The sequence below is a fragment of the Moschus berezovskii genome, chromosome 2 (genome assembly GCF_049115385.1).
Source record: "Moschus berezovskii isolate FMDL1 chromosome 2, NW_MosBer_1.0, whole genome shotgun sequence".
Classification (NCBI taxonomy): domain Eukaryota; kingdom Metazoa; phylum Chordata; class Mammalia; order Artiodactyla; family Moschidae; genus Moschus; species Moschus berezovskii.
Window position 1 is genome coordinate 67,522,237 of NC_142461.1, and position 16,918 is coordinate 67,539,154.

Genomic DNA, 16,918 nt, shown 5'->3' on the forward strand with positions numbered 1-16,918 from the left:
ACTCAAACTTTCTTGACTGCTGTCTTGGCTGACTTGCTGAACCTTTGAAAAAAAGGTGGGGGTTGGGGGTACACTGCCACCCTGACTCTGCTACTGTTAGTCTACACAGACAGCAAAACAGTATGGTTTCTTACTGGGAAAGATAGCTGCTCATGTTTACTTAAAGCATGACAAAGGCATTTACAACAAGGAACTCCTGTGTGGCCTACCTGATTCCTGTTAATTTTCAGGCCCTATTCCCCAGGCTGCTTTAAGTAGAGCTTTCTGCTGTGGGAGTTAGCGCTATCAGTCCCTTGGCATCAGTACCTGCCTGGTCATTCAACAGTGGCTACAAATTATCCAGCTTTAGTCCCCCTCATCCTATGTCATCTCAGGGAAGGACAGTTTTAAGACTACAAAGATAACTTTCACACCAGTAAAGTAATACTCAAAATTCTCCAAGCCAGGTTTCAACAGTACGTGAACCGTGAACTTCCAGATGTTCAAGCTGGTTTTAGAAAAGGCAGAGGAACCAGAGATCAAATTGCCAATATCCTCTGTAGCATCAAAAAAGCAGGAGAGTTTCAGAAAAACATCTATTTCTGCTTTATTGACTACGCCAAAACTTTTGACTGTGTGGATCACCACAAACTGGATAATTCTTAAAGAGATGGGAATACCAGACCACCTAACCTGCCTCTTGAGAAATCTGTATGCAGGTCAGGAAGCAACAGTTAGAACTGGACATGGAACAACAGACTTGTTCCAAATAGGAAAAGGAGTACGTCAAAGCTGTATATTGTCACCCTGCTTATTTAACTTATATGCAGAGTGGTCATGTATGGATGTGAGAGTTGGACTCTGAAGAAAGCTGATCGCCGAAGAATTGATGCTTTTGAACTGTGGTGCTGGAGAAGACTCTTGAGAGTCCCTTGGACTGCAAGGAGATCCAACCAGTCCATTCTAGAGGAGATCAATCCTGGGTGTTCATTGGAAGGACTGATGCTAAAACTGAAACTCCAATACTTTGGCCACCTCATGCGAAGAGTTGACTCACTGAAAAAGACTGATGCTGGGAGGGATTGGGGGCGGGAGGAGAAGGGGACGACAGAGAATGAGATGGCCGGATGGCATCACTGACTCGATGGACATGAGTTTGAGTGAACTCCGGGAGTTGGTGATGGACAGGGAGGCCTAGTGTGCTGTGATTTATGGGGTCACGAAGAGTCGGACACGACTGAGCGACTGAACTGAACTGAACTGAGAGTACATCATGAGAAACGCTGGGCTGAATGAAGCACAAGCTGGAATCAAGATTGCCAGGAGAAATATCAATAACCTCAGATATGCAGATGATACCACCCTTATGGCAGAAAGCAAAGCTCTTGATGAGAATGAAAGAGTGGAAAAGTTGGCTTAAAACTCAACATTCAGGAAACAAAGATCATGGCATCTGGTCCCATCACTTCATGGCAAATAGATGGGGAAACAGTGGAAACAGTGACAGACTTTATTTTGGGGGACTCCCAAATCACTGCAGATGGTGACTGCAGCCATGAAATGAAAAGACACTTGCTCCTTGGAAGATAAGTTATGACCAACCTAGACAGCATATTAAAAAGCAGAGACATTACTTTGCCAACAAAGGTCCGTCTATTCAAAGCTATGGTTTTTCCAGTAGTCATGTATGCATGTGAGAGTTGCACTATAAAGAAAGCTGAGTGCCAAAGAATTGATGCTTTTGAACTGTGGTGTTGGAGAAGACTCTTGGGAGTCTCTTGGACTGTAAGGAGATCCAACCAGCACATCCTAAAGATCAGTCCCATGTATTCACTGGAAGGACTGATGCTGAAGCTGAAACTCCAATCTTTTGGCCACCTAATGCAAAGAACTGGCTCATTGGAAAACACCCCAATGCTGGAAAAGATTGAAGGTAGGCGGAGAAGGGGACGATAGAGGATGAGATGGTTGGATGGCATCACCGACTCAATGGACACCAGTTTGGGTAAACTCCGGGAGTTGGTGATGGGCAGGGAGGCCTGGCGTGCTGCAGTCCATGGGGTCGCAAGGAGTCGGACATGACTGAGCAACTGAACTGAAGAAGTTATGAAAGTGGGCACCTTAGACATTGTTTCGCTGGCTTCTCAGTGGATAAGAGAAAACTGCCACACAACAGAGGCAAAACTGGTCTCATAACACCATAATTTGCATATTCAAATTTCTCAACTTACTGCTAAATATCGTTAGCAATATTTTCTAAGTATATTTTAAAAGGAAATGGCCGTTCATACGATGCTTCCAAGCTCTTGTATACTCTGGTTCCAGAGAAATCTCTCCTCTGACAAGAAAACGCCCAGGAGTGCAAAAGGCGCTGAGAATTTCTTCAAGGCAAACATTAACTTAGTACCTGCTTTTTAAGACGCTAGGGATGCAGAGAGGAACATGCACACACACAACCTCTTTGAGTTCAAGGGACTCACAACCTCACACTCCTCATTCGGCCCCTCCGACCCAACACACTCACAGAGGAAACTTTTCAACAGGAAAAGTTTTCACACGTCACCTCTTTCTTCATCGCTTAAAGAAGAAAAAATTAATTATAGAGCTGGTGCCCAAGGCTTATTACATAACTCCTTTATAGAAATGCCATTCTCTGGGACAGACAAGGTGTGCTTCAGGTAAATGGTGTAACTAAAACGACATCATTACAGGAGTTGCATCCACATGAGATGACTTTCCTCTCACGAAGAACATGAAACGGAGGGTGGTTAGGGTGAGTGAACACGATGCACTCACTGGCTGGAGGGAAGGCAGCGAGCCTAACAATCCTTTTTTGGGGACTCGGTTCCCTGGTCCGTATATCAAGAAGTTTGCCCAAGTGCGTGTAACTCAGGGAACACCCCAATTCTGAACTAGAACCAGCCCGGGTCTGAATCGCCAAGTTGATCATTGCTCAAGCCTTGATCCGGGAGCAATCGGGCTTCCGAAGTCCGGCTCGCGGAGAGGACCAAACCCACTTGGGGCATCCGATGCCCGTGAGAAGCAGAGAGAGGAGGCAGGATGCAAACCTTCCCCAAGATTGAGGAATAATCCTTTTATAAAGCACCTCGCAGGAACACGCAGATCCCCGGCGCAGGGCTACGTGCGGCCGGGACAGCACCTCCTAGCCGCCTAGGGTCCGGGCCTCGCCCGGGGCTGCCCTTGCGCAGGCGCAGTCGCGCAGCGCTGCCTCCCCAGCGCGCATGCTCCGCCGAGCCGCGGCGCTCCGGGCTCCCCGCGGCGGCGGCGGAGGCGGCGGAGGAAGTTTCCGCTCTGCACTCCACCCCGGTAGCAGCTTCGGGGCCGGGGACAGCTTCCTCCGGACGCGCCGCGGGCTTCGCAGCCGCCGCAGGGCGGTCGGACGGGATCATGGGGTTGTCAAAGGGGCCGGAAGGCCAGGGTCTCCCGGAGGTAAGGACCCCCTCCTCCCTCCCTGACACGTCCGGGTTTCCGAGCGAGGGCCGAGCCTGAGGGGTCGCAGGCACGGGGAGACCCGGCCGCGTTTAGGGCTCCCCGCCTCCTCTCTCAGGTTCGGCCGCTTCCCCAAGCACCGGCCCGTCCGCTGGGGGCCGAGCTAGTTCCCCAGTGCGGACATGGGCGGAGACCAGCTTCAAACGGTGCCGGGTCTCCGGGGACGGAGGGAGCCTTCCCTGGCCAATACCTGCCCCGACGCTGCCCCGGGGCCCGGGGTCCCACCTCTCTGGCTCCCTCCGGCAGTCTCCCCCCGACCCCCGGCGCCGCACGGCTCACCCCGAGGACCGAGTCTCCTGCGCCCAGTAGTCACGAGACGCGCGCTGGGACGGTCCGGGCTCTGGTTGTGCGAAGGGCGGTGACCTTGTCGCCGCCTCCCCGGGCCCACGGGGTCCTGGCGGCCGGCACCCGCCGCCATGGTGTCGGGGGGGATTGCCTCCCTGCGTTTGTCCCCACGCCGGGCCAGGCTGGCTGGAGGAAGTTTGGGAGCCGGGCGCGCGCCAGGTCGTGTCCGGCCGGGTCAGCGCAGCGCGGGGTCCGCGGTGGAGACGCGCTCTCCGTCCGTGCGGAGTGGCCGGGCGGAAACGTCGCTGCTTCTCCAGAAGGTAGAGCTGGCGCCTCTCCTTCCAGAGGTGTTTGTTATTAAGTACTCAGTCGATCCCGAGGGACAGGGTGATCAGCGGTTTCTGGATTTATACACACATTATCTGGGAGAAGAGGGAAAGTGCATTTCCTTTTGGCTGAAAATATCACTTAGCTAGACGGTTTGCATCTGTGCTCTCTTCCAGTTGATTTACTCAAAAACTAGTCTAGTTTACTAGATTCTTGAAAGAAATGGAGTCCATGCTGCGCCTCTGTCCCCTTCCTAAGGTTCCGAAGCAGGTATTTGTCAAAGGGACTGATTCCTTGACATGGTGAGTGGTCCCTTCACACTTAACTGCCTGGGGCCAGTCTTGCTTCTTTGCCTCCCTCCCCAAATCCTTAGTTCTTAAATCTCACTAGTACCGTTTATTGAGGGATCATTGTTCTGTGCATAAAAGCTGGAGATGCAGTGATTGCAGAACAGACTTAATCTGTCATTGTTTGCTCCCAGAATGCATATCCATTTCATCATTTTCAGAAAACCTAGCAAGTGTAATGTCAGAACCCTTCTGTTAGGTAACACTTGACATGCGAGTTGCTTTGATGGACCAGGGTTTGTGAAGACTAGAATCTGTTCTGTGATTTGATTTGATATTTCTTTTTTGCCTTTTTAAATTCTAGGCGCTCGTCAGGTTTTTTGCCTGGCACTTTGCTGTGGACTCTGTCTGATCTCCCAGGTTCTAACTTAAACCCCTTCAATTCTTTGCCTCAGTGTACCACCAGTAGGGTCTTTCTAGAAAAAAAAAAACAACTTGCACCTCCTTTGTCCTTTGTTTAACTCTTCACTGTCAGGAGACTGGGTCTAATTTGTCGCTTTTCCAAGTTCCAGGCAAACAGGAATCACTTAGTTCAAAGACTAGTATGTATGAATATGAATAGTATGTGTCATTAAGCTGTCACTAGTCTGGTTATTTCATTAGATTTAATTATGTTAAAACGTTTATGTATGTGAAGGAAAGAGATAGCTAGACGTGGCCCTGCCTTTCAGCTTACATGAACTATGGTCTAAGACAACTGACAGTTCGGTGTTCCTAGTTTAAGAGCTTACAGCATTCCTTTTTATTAGAATTTTAGTTTTAAGAGTTGGATGTGTAACCCAGCCTGGTGATGTTTTATGGCTTCAAGCTGGAGTATTCTTTCATTCACTGCATATTAGCTAGTGACCCTTTTGCATTTTGTTTTAATGTTAACCTATGAAGTGGATTTGGTGTCTTATTAACATTCACCATTCATTGTCTTGTGCAAGAAAATTACTTCACAAGGTTCATTGCAGAAGTACACTTCTCCATTCTGGGAGTGGGTGGATGGGAAGTGTGGGCCATGCACGCTCCAAGATGTGGGCAGTGGGTGCCCATTAGGTACAAGGTGTGGCAGGGAGGACCCTCCTGGGTTGTCCTGATGTATTGTCCTATTCTTGGAAGTGTCTTCATGATACGTGATTGAACAAATGAAGGATTCCTTTTTTACATCCCAGGAGTTTTAAGAAAATACTTATATTATCTCATTTTCCTTTTCTATTCTATTTTTGTGAACCATAACTGTTCTTTATTTTCTCTTATTTGAATCTCTCGACTTGTAGATGGTTCTCAACCATCACAGACCTTTTGCAAGGAAGAGAAGGTGTGAATAATTAATATTTATTTTTGCATGTCTGCTGGGAATTAGTGAATGCTCACCTTCAGAATCTTTGCTAACCTGGACCAGTGTCATTTGAGAGGGAAGTGAAATGAGCAGTGTCGCAAGGCTTTCCCCTTCATCACCGCCTGTTGCAGGAGATAAACAGTCTCTTTAATAATTCCATGTTCAACTATGTGTTAACATGTGTGCTCTTTCTCCTGAAAATTTGTATTTTAAAATAAACTTGACTTTCCATTATCAGTGTCATGACTATGAAAACATGTTGTTAATACATGACTGGCTTAGGTCGTGAAGCTTATGTGATTGATGGTTAAGCATGTCATTCCATATTTAATAAGTGTGTCTTTGGAGCCTAATGCTGTTCAGAACAGAGAGATAAACATGGGTGGCTAATAGATGGAATATGTGCCACCCCCAACCCAACCAGCTAATAGTCTATTTGGAAAGACAGGCATGCCGCTCAGAAGAGGTTAGTAATTGTATGAATGACAGACTATAAATAAAATAGAAATGCAAAGGAATGACCATTTTAAGCTGCAGAGATGACATTGAATGGGAGCTGGAGTTTGAAGGTGGTGTCTGGGTGGTTGGAGAACATCAGGAGAGCGGTGAAGGAATGAGAATGAGCAGGGCTTGTTTAGGTTGGCCGCAGCTGTGTCTGGATTGTTTTGGTGGGAGGTAAAGGCTGGAGAAGACTCTTGAGAGTCCCTTGGACTGCAAGGAGATCCAACCAGCCCATTCTAAAGGAGATCAATCCTGGGTGTTCATTGGAAGGACTGATGCTAAAGCTGAAACTCCAATACTTTGGCCACCTCATGTGACGAGTTGACTCACTGGAAAAGAGTCTGATGCTGGGAGGGATTGGGGGCGGGAGGAGAAGGGGACGACAGAGAATGAGATGGCTGGATGGCATCACCAACTCGATGGAGGTGGGTTTGAGTGAACTCTGGGAGTTGGTGATGGACAGGGAGGCCTGGCGTACTGTGATTCATGGGGTCACAAAGAGTCGGACACGACTGAGCGACTGAACTGAACTGAACTGAAAGGATGGAGCTGAAAAGAGAGGTTGCAACCCAAGATCTGAAAGCAAAACCAAGACATTTGGAACTTATCTGGTAGACAATGAGTGATGCCTTAATGATGAGGTCTGGGTGCTAAACTAAAGAGGGGTGATGAGAAAGCTGTGATTTAGGAAGGAATGAGCAGGATAGACTATTAGGGAAGAAAGATTGAGAGGCAGTTACCATTATCCTGGCATGACATGCAAATGGAAGATAGGATAAATGTGAGTTGCATAATTAGGGAAGATTTAGCAGGCATCGTTGGCTAAGGGAATAGTCAAGGTGGATATGAGGCTATGAACCAGGGTATCTTGACTGTTTTCTTTAGAGAGGCAATTGTTTATTTTCTGCAATAATGGAAGACAGGAAAGGCACAGTTCAGTAAAGTGTATGGAGGCAAAAGTACTAGTCTATTTAGATGTATTGAACTTGGAGTTAACAGCCTGGAGTGAAGGTAGGATATAAATAAAGAATGTTTCAATCAAATCCCTATTTAAGTATATCAAGTAAATATTATTTTTAAGGCAGCCCTGTTACATGGTAGTAATCACCCTGTAATATGTCTGTGTTGAAAGCCTTCCTTGTATTTGCTGTAGAGATCAAAGTGCAGAGGGGGCCACATGATTGAATTCTTTGTTCTTGCCCCTCTTGTCAGTAACTTCTAGAACCAAGATGAGTGTAAAGTTCAAACAAAACAAACCACCTGTTCCACCTGAAAGGAGTTTATCATCCAGTTGAGAAGCTGCTGTATAAGTCACATGTTAGGGAACAGGGTGGTAAATGTGCTGAAGTCTTCCTTTCCCTGGATTCCTTCAGCACCTGCTGAAGTCCATACACCGGTGCATGTCTTCTCCCCCATCTATGACGATTAACAGCTTGTTGAGCAGGGACCTTGTTCTGTGTGACTCTGGCAGCACTGTGTCCCCACGCTACTGCATGAGCACAGTGATAATTGCCAATATCATATGCTCCCTGGCAGTGAGGCCGTGGTATCAGGGAATATACCTGGTTCCTTTATTCAGGGTGGCTTTGACCAGCCTTTTGCTTTCATTTTAGGTAGAAACAAGAGAAGATGAAGAGCAGAACGTCAAGTTGACTGAAATTCTGGAGCTCTTGGTTGCAGCTGGGTATTTCAGGGCAAGAATTAAAGGCTTATCACCTTTTGACAAGGTAAGAGGAAATCTTTCTAACCATTAGGCTAGTCTTTGTCAGGATGTCATGGTTTACCGTGGCAGTAGGGTATTTTTTGTTAGGACGGCATGGTTTACCGTGGAAAGGAAGAAGAGACTGTATTTTTCTTTCTCTGTATCCATGTTGCATTTCTCCAGGATTCAGATTCATTATGGAAGTGTTTGTTTCCTATTAAAAGGAAATAATCATGTATCAGTAAAATATACCTTCAAGTCCTTGTGTGCACGAAGGTTGAGAAATACAAATAAGAAAAATAGTTTCTCTTTTCAAGGAGCTTAAAGTTTGAGTGGGAAAAAAAAGCTTGTAAGATAAAATAATTTGAGTTAATAGGGAGCTATCCCAAGTTGATAAAGAATCTGCCTACAGTGCGAGAGACCTGGGCAATCCCTGGCTTGGGAATATCCCCTGGAGAAGGGAATGGCTACCCACTCCAGTATTCTGACCTGGAGAATTCCATGGACTGTATACTCCATGGGGTCACCAAGAGTTGGGCACAACTGAGCAACTTTAACTTTCACTTTCATCCCAAGTTGGGATGCTCACAGATAGTTGCCAGGTATTCTCTGGGCTCTGAATGCTAGGTTTGGAGAAGGAAGAAGTCGCTATTGGATGAAGTCATTTAATTCAACAGAACCTTGAATAGTTCTTACACATAAGGAATCGTAGTAGGGTTGAGACCACAAGGAGAAGAACAAAGACCTTGTACTCAAAGAGCCTGACTTCTGAAGAGTAGGGAAGAGAGACAGTAAACCAGCGCATGTAGAATAAATGGCACAATTCATTAAATGCCACAGTGAACTGTACACAGAAGTGAAGCATCCAGATCAACCAGGACATGCCAGGCAAACTTCCTGGTAGAAGGAAGCATTGAGTTCCCCAGTGGGCCAAAGCCCTGTCTGCATGTAACAGGTTCTTTTGTAATACAGATGTGTAGGTCTCAGCCTGTGAAATTCTGGTTTGTTAGGTGTGGGCTGGGGACTGGAATCTGTATTTTATTAGGCATCTCACATGAGTCTACAGTATAGCCAGGGATAAGATTCATTGTTGATCTTTTCTAAGATCAAGCTGTGTCTATAAAGGTTTTGTTTCAAATGGATTTTTAGCCTTGGTCTCATTTGCATCTCAGAGAAGTCCCATGACAAAATAGAGTACAGATTCTCGTCTCCTTTAGGTAGAAGAAAAAATGGGATGTATGGAAATTAAGTAACAAGCCACAGAATGTCCCGCCTGCTACCCACATATCTGGTCCATAAAACTCGTAATTCCTTTGCCGTCTTGCACTTGACTGTAACTGGATTAAGGCTTCTCTCAGCTGAGAGTTAATGTCCGTCCCCATTGGTATAAAGAGAATCTATGCATCATACATCAATTTAGTCTTAGAAGGTAGCTTCTCAGTCCACTAGCCACATGTTTCAAATGCTCAGTAACCATGTGTGGCTGGCAGCACCATACTAAACAGTGTGGATCCAGACTGTTCCTGTCCTGGCAGAAAGCTTTATTCAGCAGTGCTGTTTAGATGGGAGAAGGCAATGGCAACCCACTCCAGTACTCTGGCCTGGAAAAATCCCACGGACAGAGGAGCCTGGTAGGCTGCAGTCCATGGGGTTGCTAAAAGTCGAACACGACTGAGCAACTTCACTTTCACTTTTCACTTTCGTGCTTTGCAGAAGGAAATGGCAGCCCACTTCAGTATTCTTGCCTGGAGAATCCGAGGGACGGGGGAGCCTGGTGGGCTGCCGTCTATGGGGTTGCACAGAGTCGGACATGACTGAAGAGATTTAGCAGCAGCTGTTTAGATGAGTTGCAGTGGATGGAGCCAGGACACATATTGTCTGTCTCTGAGGATACACAATTTTGTATATAAAAACTGTTTCTATTTTATCTGCCTTGCACTTCTTCCTTTCTTCCCAAACTAGGAAGAGAAAATAGGTATTTTTTTATGTCTTGCAGGTGGTGGGAGGAATGACCTGGTGCATCACCACTTGCAACTTTGACGTGGATGTTGATTTACTCTTTCAGGAGAACTCTACAATAGGTCAGAAAATGTAAGTTATTGGGCTTTCCATGGATGAGCCTGAACAGTGAGAAAGGAGATAAATCTTGAGCATTTGCTGTGTGCCAAAGGTTGTGTCAGATGCTTCACTCATGGACTAAAAGAAGCCAAGGTCACACAGCTAACACATGAGAGTCATCTAATATTATAATGTTAATAGGCTATTTCTGGTGTTTTTTGTTGATCAAAATTTCTGTTGATCACTTGAGTATCTCCTTCCAAAGGCATTGAATTTGGATGGAAGTTGGATAGTTGAAGAGAGGGGAATTCCCGCCCTGTTGCCTCTGCATAAGGTAGAGCCTCACTTTGCCTGTGTCCTTACCAAAGGCATCCTGGAAGGATGCCCTGGCTGATCTACTGTAGCTCATCAGAGACTTGGTGATTTCATGAGATCACTGGGATCCCAGTTCTGCCCAGCCCTGCCAGTGGGCAACTGTGTGACCTTGGGCAAGCCTTCCTTTATGTATAGAAAGAGAGTTTGTGATCTCAGATCTATAGAATTCTGTGATTTACTTACTCATTTTTCTGAAGCCTTGTCCTCCCCTAAATGGATTAAAGATGGTTTATGAGCATGCATGGGGGAGCAGTAATAGTGGAAAAGTGAAGCAAAACAAAAAGGGTAAAAAAGGGAAGGAAAGGCAGAGTCGAAGGTAAAGACCACAACTATGAGGAGCCAGAAGGCCCTGTTTTCCTAAGGATGGGACACAGATTTGGCTGAAAAGAAGAAAAAAACATGAAAAGAAGAAAAATTATCCAATTTATACTTTCCATATAGTAGAAGAAAAGCAAATCCCTGGGAATCACCAAAATCCTTAACACTAAGACCAAAAGGCATTCTTGGCTCCTCGTTAAAGACTTCATGCTGTGTGACACAGTAATACTGTCGTCAGTGCCCGGCCACGAACAGTGGGCGCTGCATCCTGACACCTGTGTGTGCGGCGCTATGGCATCATGTCCAGCCACCCACAGAGAAAAGTTTACTCAGAGGGTTGCAATGGAGTGCAGGTGTGTGGCTCTACTCCCGATGATCCAGTTCAACCCAGCAGGGGAGTATATTCTTGTTCTTTTGTTGATTTTTATTAAGGTGTTACATACATGAAGGTACAAGAAACATTCAGATACTACCAAAGGGAGCAAAGCATGCAGCTGATGTCTCTCCCCTTTTCCATTTTACACCCTAGTTTTATTCCCTGGAAAGAGTCATCTTTGACTGTCTAGGTTTTAGATTCTTCATTGTGGTCACTAATATGCCTCCACCTTTGTATACACTGTTTCATTCAAGTCCAATGAGAGGAGGAAGTTGGCTCACCTGTGCCACTTACTACATCCCCTTTGTCTTCCAACTTCCACTCTTAATTATTATCTATCTTTTCTATGATCGCTTGCATAATTTTGCTCTACTTAAGCTTCTGTTTCTTAACCCATCAATATAAAGTAGTTTCTCCTGTTTATAGTGTTCTATAGTAGCAGTTAAGTTGTCCACGCTTTATCTACAGGTAAATTCTAAAAGTAAATCTGTAAACAGTATTTGTAATAAGAACTAAGACTTGTGATGGGGTCAGAAAAAGAATGGTAATTTTCTGGACCATAATGGTGCTGTTTAAAAGAGAATATTCGAAGTATTACAGTCAAAAGCAATCATTTTTCATTTATTCATTGACTCAGCAAATATTTATTGAACCCTTACATTGATAATGTTCTGGATGCATTAATGAAAAAACGCGCTACCCTTATGGAGCTTAGAGTCTATTGGAGGAGACAAAAAAACTAATCTAAGAAATAAGTACAATATGTGTAGATATATGTGCTATGAAAAAAAACTAAACCCAGGAAATGATGTGAGGAGAGACGTACTGTGGCAGGCAGTTGTGGTTTAAGTTGGTGTCTGCTTCACTGCGGAGAAGGAAATGGCACCCCACTCTAGTACTCTTGCCTGGAAAATCCCAAGGATGGAGAAGCCTGGTAGGCTGCAGTCCATGGGGTCGCGAACAGTCAGATACGACTGAGCGACTTCACTTTCACTTTTCACTTTCATGCATTGGAGAAGGAACTGGCAACCCACTCCAGTGTTCTTGCCTGGGGAATCCCAGGGATGGGGGATCCTGGTGGGCTGCCGTCCGTGGGGTCGCACAGAGTTCGACACGACTGAAGTGACTTAGCAGCAGCAGGCTTCACTGAGAAAGTAATACTATAGTTAAGACTTGAGGGATGAGGGTTCCAGGCAGAGGGAACTGCCAGTGTGAAGGCCAATGCAGAAGCTTGCCCAGAGTGTAGTGTGGTGGGGGGTGGGGCCATGGGGAGGGGGCAGCAGCAGATAGAAGTGCAGAGAGGTCATGGGACAGATCAGGTAGCTCTTTGTACATCAGGTTAAGGACTTGGGGTTTACTCTGCATCAGGTGGGAAATCCATTGGTCGGGGGGGCACGTTGAGCAAGGGAAGAACACAGTATGTTCTGTGTTTAAGAAGGACCCCTCATCTGAATACTGAATTAGAGGCGTGAAGGTGCAATCAGGGAGATTCTTGAGCGTGTTACAGTAATCCTCTCCTGGACAGTGGGCCAGTAGTGTTGGCATTCTGGATCTGAAAGGTAGAACCAACAGGATCTCATGGCATATTTGATTTAGAGTGTGCGTAAGAGGAGCGTGGAGGATGACTGTGAAGTATTTGGCCCAAGCAAGTGGAGGTGGTCTCTGCAAGTCTTTGAGAATCAAGCACACTGCATTTTGCTTCATGTTTACAAAGCTTTTTTCCCCCCTTGTGTTTCTGATTGCCTTTTTTTCTTGTTGACAAAGAAGCATGTACTTTTACCTGTAGCTGAGATTAGCCAGCTTCTTAATCAGTCTGTTGACTAACATGAATTCTCTGCCTTCTCAAGTACACTCTTGGTTGAAGCCTCTTTTTGTTCCAATTTGAACTGGTTGCCTCTTACACCTGTGGCACCTCTGATGTTCTTGGATTTCTTTGTTTTGCATTCTTTTTGGGCTAGGATTCTCAATCTGTATTTCTGAAATCTAAAAAACAGTGAAAATGTTGTTTTTTTTTTCTTTTTCTTTGAAGTGTGAATGTAAAATTTTAATTGGAAGCAAAACATGACCCAAATGACTTAAGGTTATTTATGGTCTTTATTGATCCCACTTATGTGAATATTCATAAGTTTTGCTACAGAAGTAATCATTTCTTTGATGATAGGATGCTGCTGTGGATTTCAGTGGATCTTAACATAATACATAGTTCAGTTCAGTTCAGTCGCTCAGTCGTGTCCGACTCTCCGCGACCCCATGAAGCACAGCACGCCAGGCCTCCCTGTCCATCACCAACTCCAGTATATACCCCTTAATCTACTAATCTGCAACATCTGAAGAATTGTGAGTTCTGAAGCACATCTGCCCCCACAGGGTTTGGTTAAGGAGTTGAGGGTGTATTGTTTTTCCTGGTAAGTACTTGATGTGAAAGCAAAACTGGGGACAGGGTTTACTCGTAAAGACCCAGCAGACTCCTAGCAGATTCATCAGGCAGTTGAGTCTTTATTATCTGTAGGAGAAATGTCATAGCCTCAGGGCACTGAATTATCCAAAATCTTTTCTGTTTGGTTTTGGGATGTGTTCTGTGTTTGGGGTCCTCCCACGAAGTTTCAGGTTTGGTTCAGTTCAGTTGCTCAGTCATGTCTGACTCTTTGTGACCCCATGGACTGCAGCATGCCAGACCTCCCTGTTCATCACCACCTCCTGGAGTTTGCTCAAACTGATGTCCATTGAGTCTCTGTTTGGGGACCTCCCACGAAGTTTCTGGTTTGGTACAACTCAGACTAATACTGCTGTGTGCTTGCAGTGCCTCTGTGCATCCCAACTGATGCGGGGGGGCAGCACCATCTCTAAAGTACACACTTGCCTCATAGGGCATGCTTATCTTCCATTTGTGCTCCATTGGGGCACAGATGGGCCCCATCCTTCTTCTTGATCCTTCTTTCATGTGGGTTCCCTGAGCTTCCCCTCTGCATCCCCAGTTTGTCCTAAAATCCATCACCACAGAGTGCTATGTTCCAAGGTCCATGAATAAGATTTTAGGCTTATAACCAAGTTCATTTCTACAACGCACATCAACACACATTTATTAGGCACCTGCGTACAGAGCACTTGCACTTTATTATTTAACCTTCATAGCACCCCTTGAGTAGGCAGAACAGGGATTATCCCACATTTTATGATGGTGGGGTTGGACCAGAAGGACCAGGTGGCTTGCCAAGAGTACCAGAGTGGGTGATGGAGCTTGGAAGTTAGACCCTCGTTTAACTCACTCTCTTTCAAACTTTACAGTGGAGACGGAAACAGTGCACTGAACACTTAGAAAACTAAAGGAACCAAACTTATCTCCAGTAATGAAAAGTGGGTGTGTTAAAAGCATAGACTGGGAAACCTGTCCGGTGACCTCTGCAATTGTTATTTTCCCTGATTTTCAGAAAGTCAGAGGATCTACTCTGAGCTCCAGGGAAAAGCCAAATGGAGACTGGTAGGTTTCTGCAGGAAGTCTTCCTGACTTTTGCCCCCAGGCCGGCCTGTTTTCTCCCACATCTCCACCCCTTTGCAGTAATGATGCCTTCAGCTTCTTCTGCATGCTGCTGACGCTGCACACTTGGTAATCATTTCTGGGAGGCAGGTTTAACAGGGTTGTAAACCGCAAAATGACCCTGGGCATCCTTCCCTCAGGGCCTTTATGAACTGGGAGAGTGGGCCGTCTCTGAGGAGTGGCCAGGGAGAACCTTGCCTGAAGCTGGAGGGTTGGCTGGATGGTGTCCCAGCCTCTGATTTTTAAGCTTCTGAATGGTTATGGACTATCAGTAACCCTCCCTTCGTAGAGCCACAAATCTGTAGCCACTAGAGGGAGCTCACCTCCTGCCAAACCAAAATGTGACTTGGCTAGGTGGTCCCGGTGTGAGCGAATTCTTAGACCTGCCCAAGCAAGGACTGGAAGCCAGAGTGTCACCATCTTCACTTGCTAAGCTTGGAATCTGGGGAGCAGAGCCAATTAAGCACCCATTTCTTCCCCTCACAGATTTCAAAGAAATTAAGGAACAAGTCATGGGAGTCTTATGGACATTAAATTAAAAAGTAAAACTTATCAGAGAGAGAGCTTTAGATAATGTTGCCAAATGAGTGTATCAGTCTTTTCTACCAAACTGTCCCATTTGGACCCCAGGAGGAGCTGGGAAACCTCTGGCTTCCCTACTGGGACAGAGAAGATACTTGTGTCCTGAGGATAGGCTACTCAGAAAGGAGGGCCCACAGGGCCTCTGGGAGTCAGATGACACTTTGCTTCCACGCCTCAGACCTTTTGGATGCATACACCCCGCTTCTGTTTGCAGTGAACATGTCCTCCCGCATCCTCCCCTCCTGGAAGGTGGGTAGTCCTGCCTTCTGTGAGTGTGTGCAGTAAGGGAGCAGACTTCTCTTAACATGTTTTTCTCTTAACATACTGGACTTGATGTTATGATTATGACTGCATTCAGCAGTTTTAAAGTTGGTCCCGCCTGGTGAAGGTACTGTAGATATAAACATGGTTGTGTAGTGTGTTCTCTGGGGAGCCTTCTCTGGGAACCATTTGGCTTCTGTTCCAAGGTTACTTAGTTCCTACCAAGAGCGAGGGCATGCAACGTGCTAAGGGAAATTTAAGTTAGATATTTTCTCTTATCTGGGCCTGAGTTAGGTGTTGGTCTTATGGGTGTCTGTCTCCTGGAAAGGATTGTGGAACTGCAGAAAGACAAAAGTGTACAAGATTTCTTTGTACAAGACATACCTTTTCGGTAGATAGACCCAAAACTTGCTGTAATTGAAGCCTCTAGTAAAAACCTGCTGACCTTGTAACCATGGCCTTTATCTGTTAGAAAGTAGTCTGATACTTGTAGATGAGGCAACTCTGGTTGAAATTTTTTAATGTCTTAGATGAGGATATAACCTAAACTGTCCATGCAGGCTGAGCCAGGAGCCCCCATTTCTCCATATGGCCCCATAAGGCCACAGCTTGGACTATTTCTCAGAGTTCCTAGGCTATATACCATGGCTTTGTGGGTTAGCAAGCCCACTGAAAACCTCTGTTCTCTCTCCTCTTGTATCTGATCCGACTAAGATATAAGAAATAGAAACTAGATAATCAGAGATCAAATAGCAGCTGATCACAGATTTAATCTGTGGTGAAATGAACTTGCACACAAGTCCTTCTTTCCCTTCTGCCATAAAACTGTCCCACCCAGGCCAGGGCTCAGCTGGGCATCCAGTGGGGGTGGGTGCTCATCTCCTGAATAAGGTCAGATATGCTCTGGGCTTCAGAGAGCCTGCTTCCTGCTCTCCTCTAGCCACTTCAGGGGAGGACCAAGCAAGGTGGAGGAGAGAGATCATGTCCCTTGTGAGAAACTGAAAACTCCTCTTCTCTGGAAAAGGAGTGGTTCCTCCAAATCTAGGATTAATTTTAGAGTATCAAAATTAAAGGCTATTGTTTATTTCAAAAATATTTCTTAACAGAGTAGAAACTTCAAATTTTTTCCCCCACAAGCCTGAGATCTCATGTTTTGTCTTAATATTCTGGGCACCTGGCACAAAGTCTGGTAATTAATTTGTTGCCCGGATGATTTTTCAACTTTCCTAGTGGCTCAGACAGTAAAGAATCCGCCTGCAATGCAGGAAACCCAAGTTCAACCCCTGGGTTGGGAAGATCCCTTGGAGAAGTGAATGGCAACCCATTCACTCCAGTATTCTTGTCTGGAGGATCCCATGGACAGAGGAACCTTGTGGGCTACAGTCTGTGGGGTCACGAAAGAGTCAGACACAACTGAGCAATTAAGCACACACGAATG

General features: G+C 45.8%; 1 protein-coding gene across 4 annotated transcripts in view; it reads left to right on the forward strand.

The window, feature by feature from the left end:
• Window positions 1-3,231: 3,231 nt before the first annotated feature.
• Window positions 3,232-16,918, forward strand: part of CCDC93 (CCC complex scaffolding subunit CCDC93) — a 105,880-nt gene continuing 92,193 nt past the window's right edge. For 3 of the 4 annotated variants that reach the window (XM_088828931.1, XM_055398933.2, XM_088828938.1), the window contains exons 1-3: window positions 3,233-3,429; window positions 7,887-8,000; window positions 9,972-10,066. In XM_088828931.1, the coding sequence (XP_088685057.1) occupies window positions 3,388-3,429; window positions 7,887-8,000; window positions 9,972-10,066 (251 nt within the window). In that variant the 5' untranslated portion in view covers window positions 3,233-3,387. Of the gene's footprint in view, window positions 3,430-7,886; window positions 8,001-9,971; window positions 10,067-16,918 lie in introns of all 4 variants that reach the window. The other variant, XM_055398932.2, reaches the window with a different exon arrangement.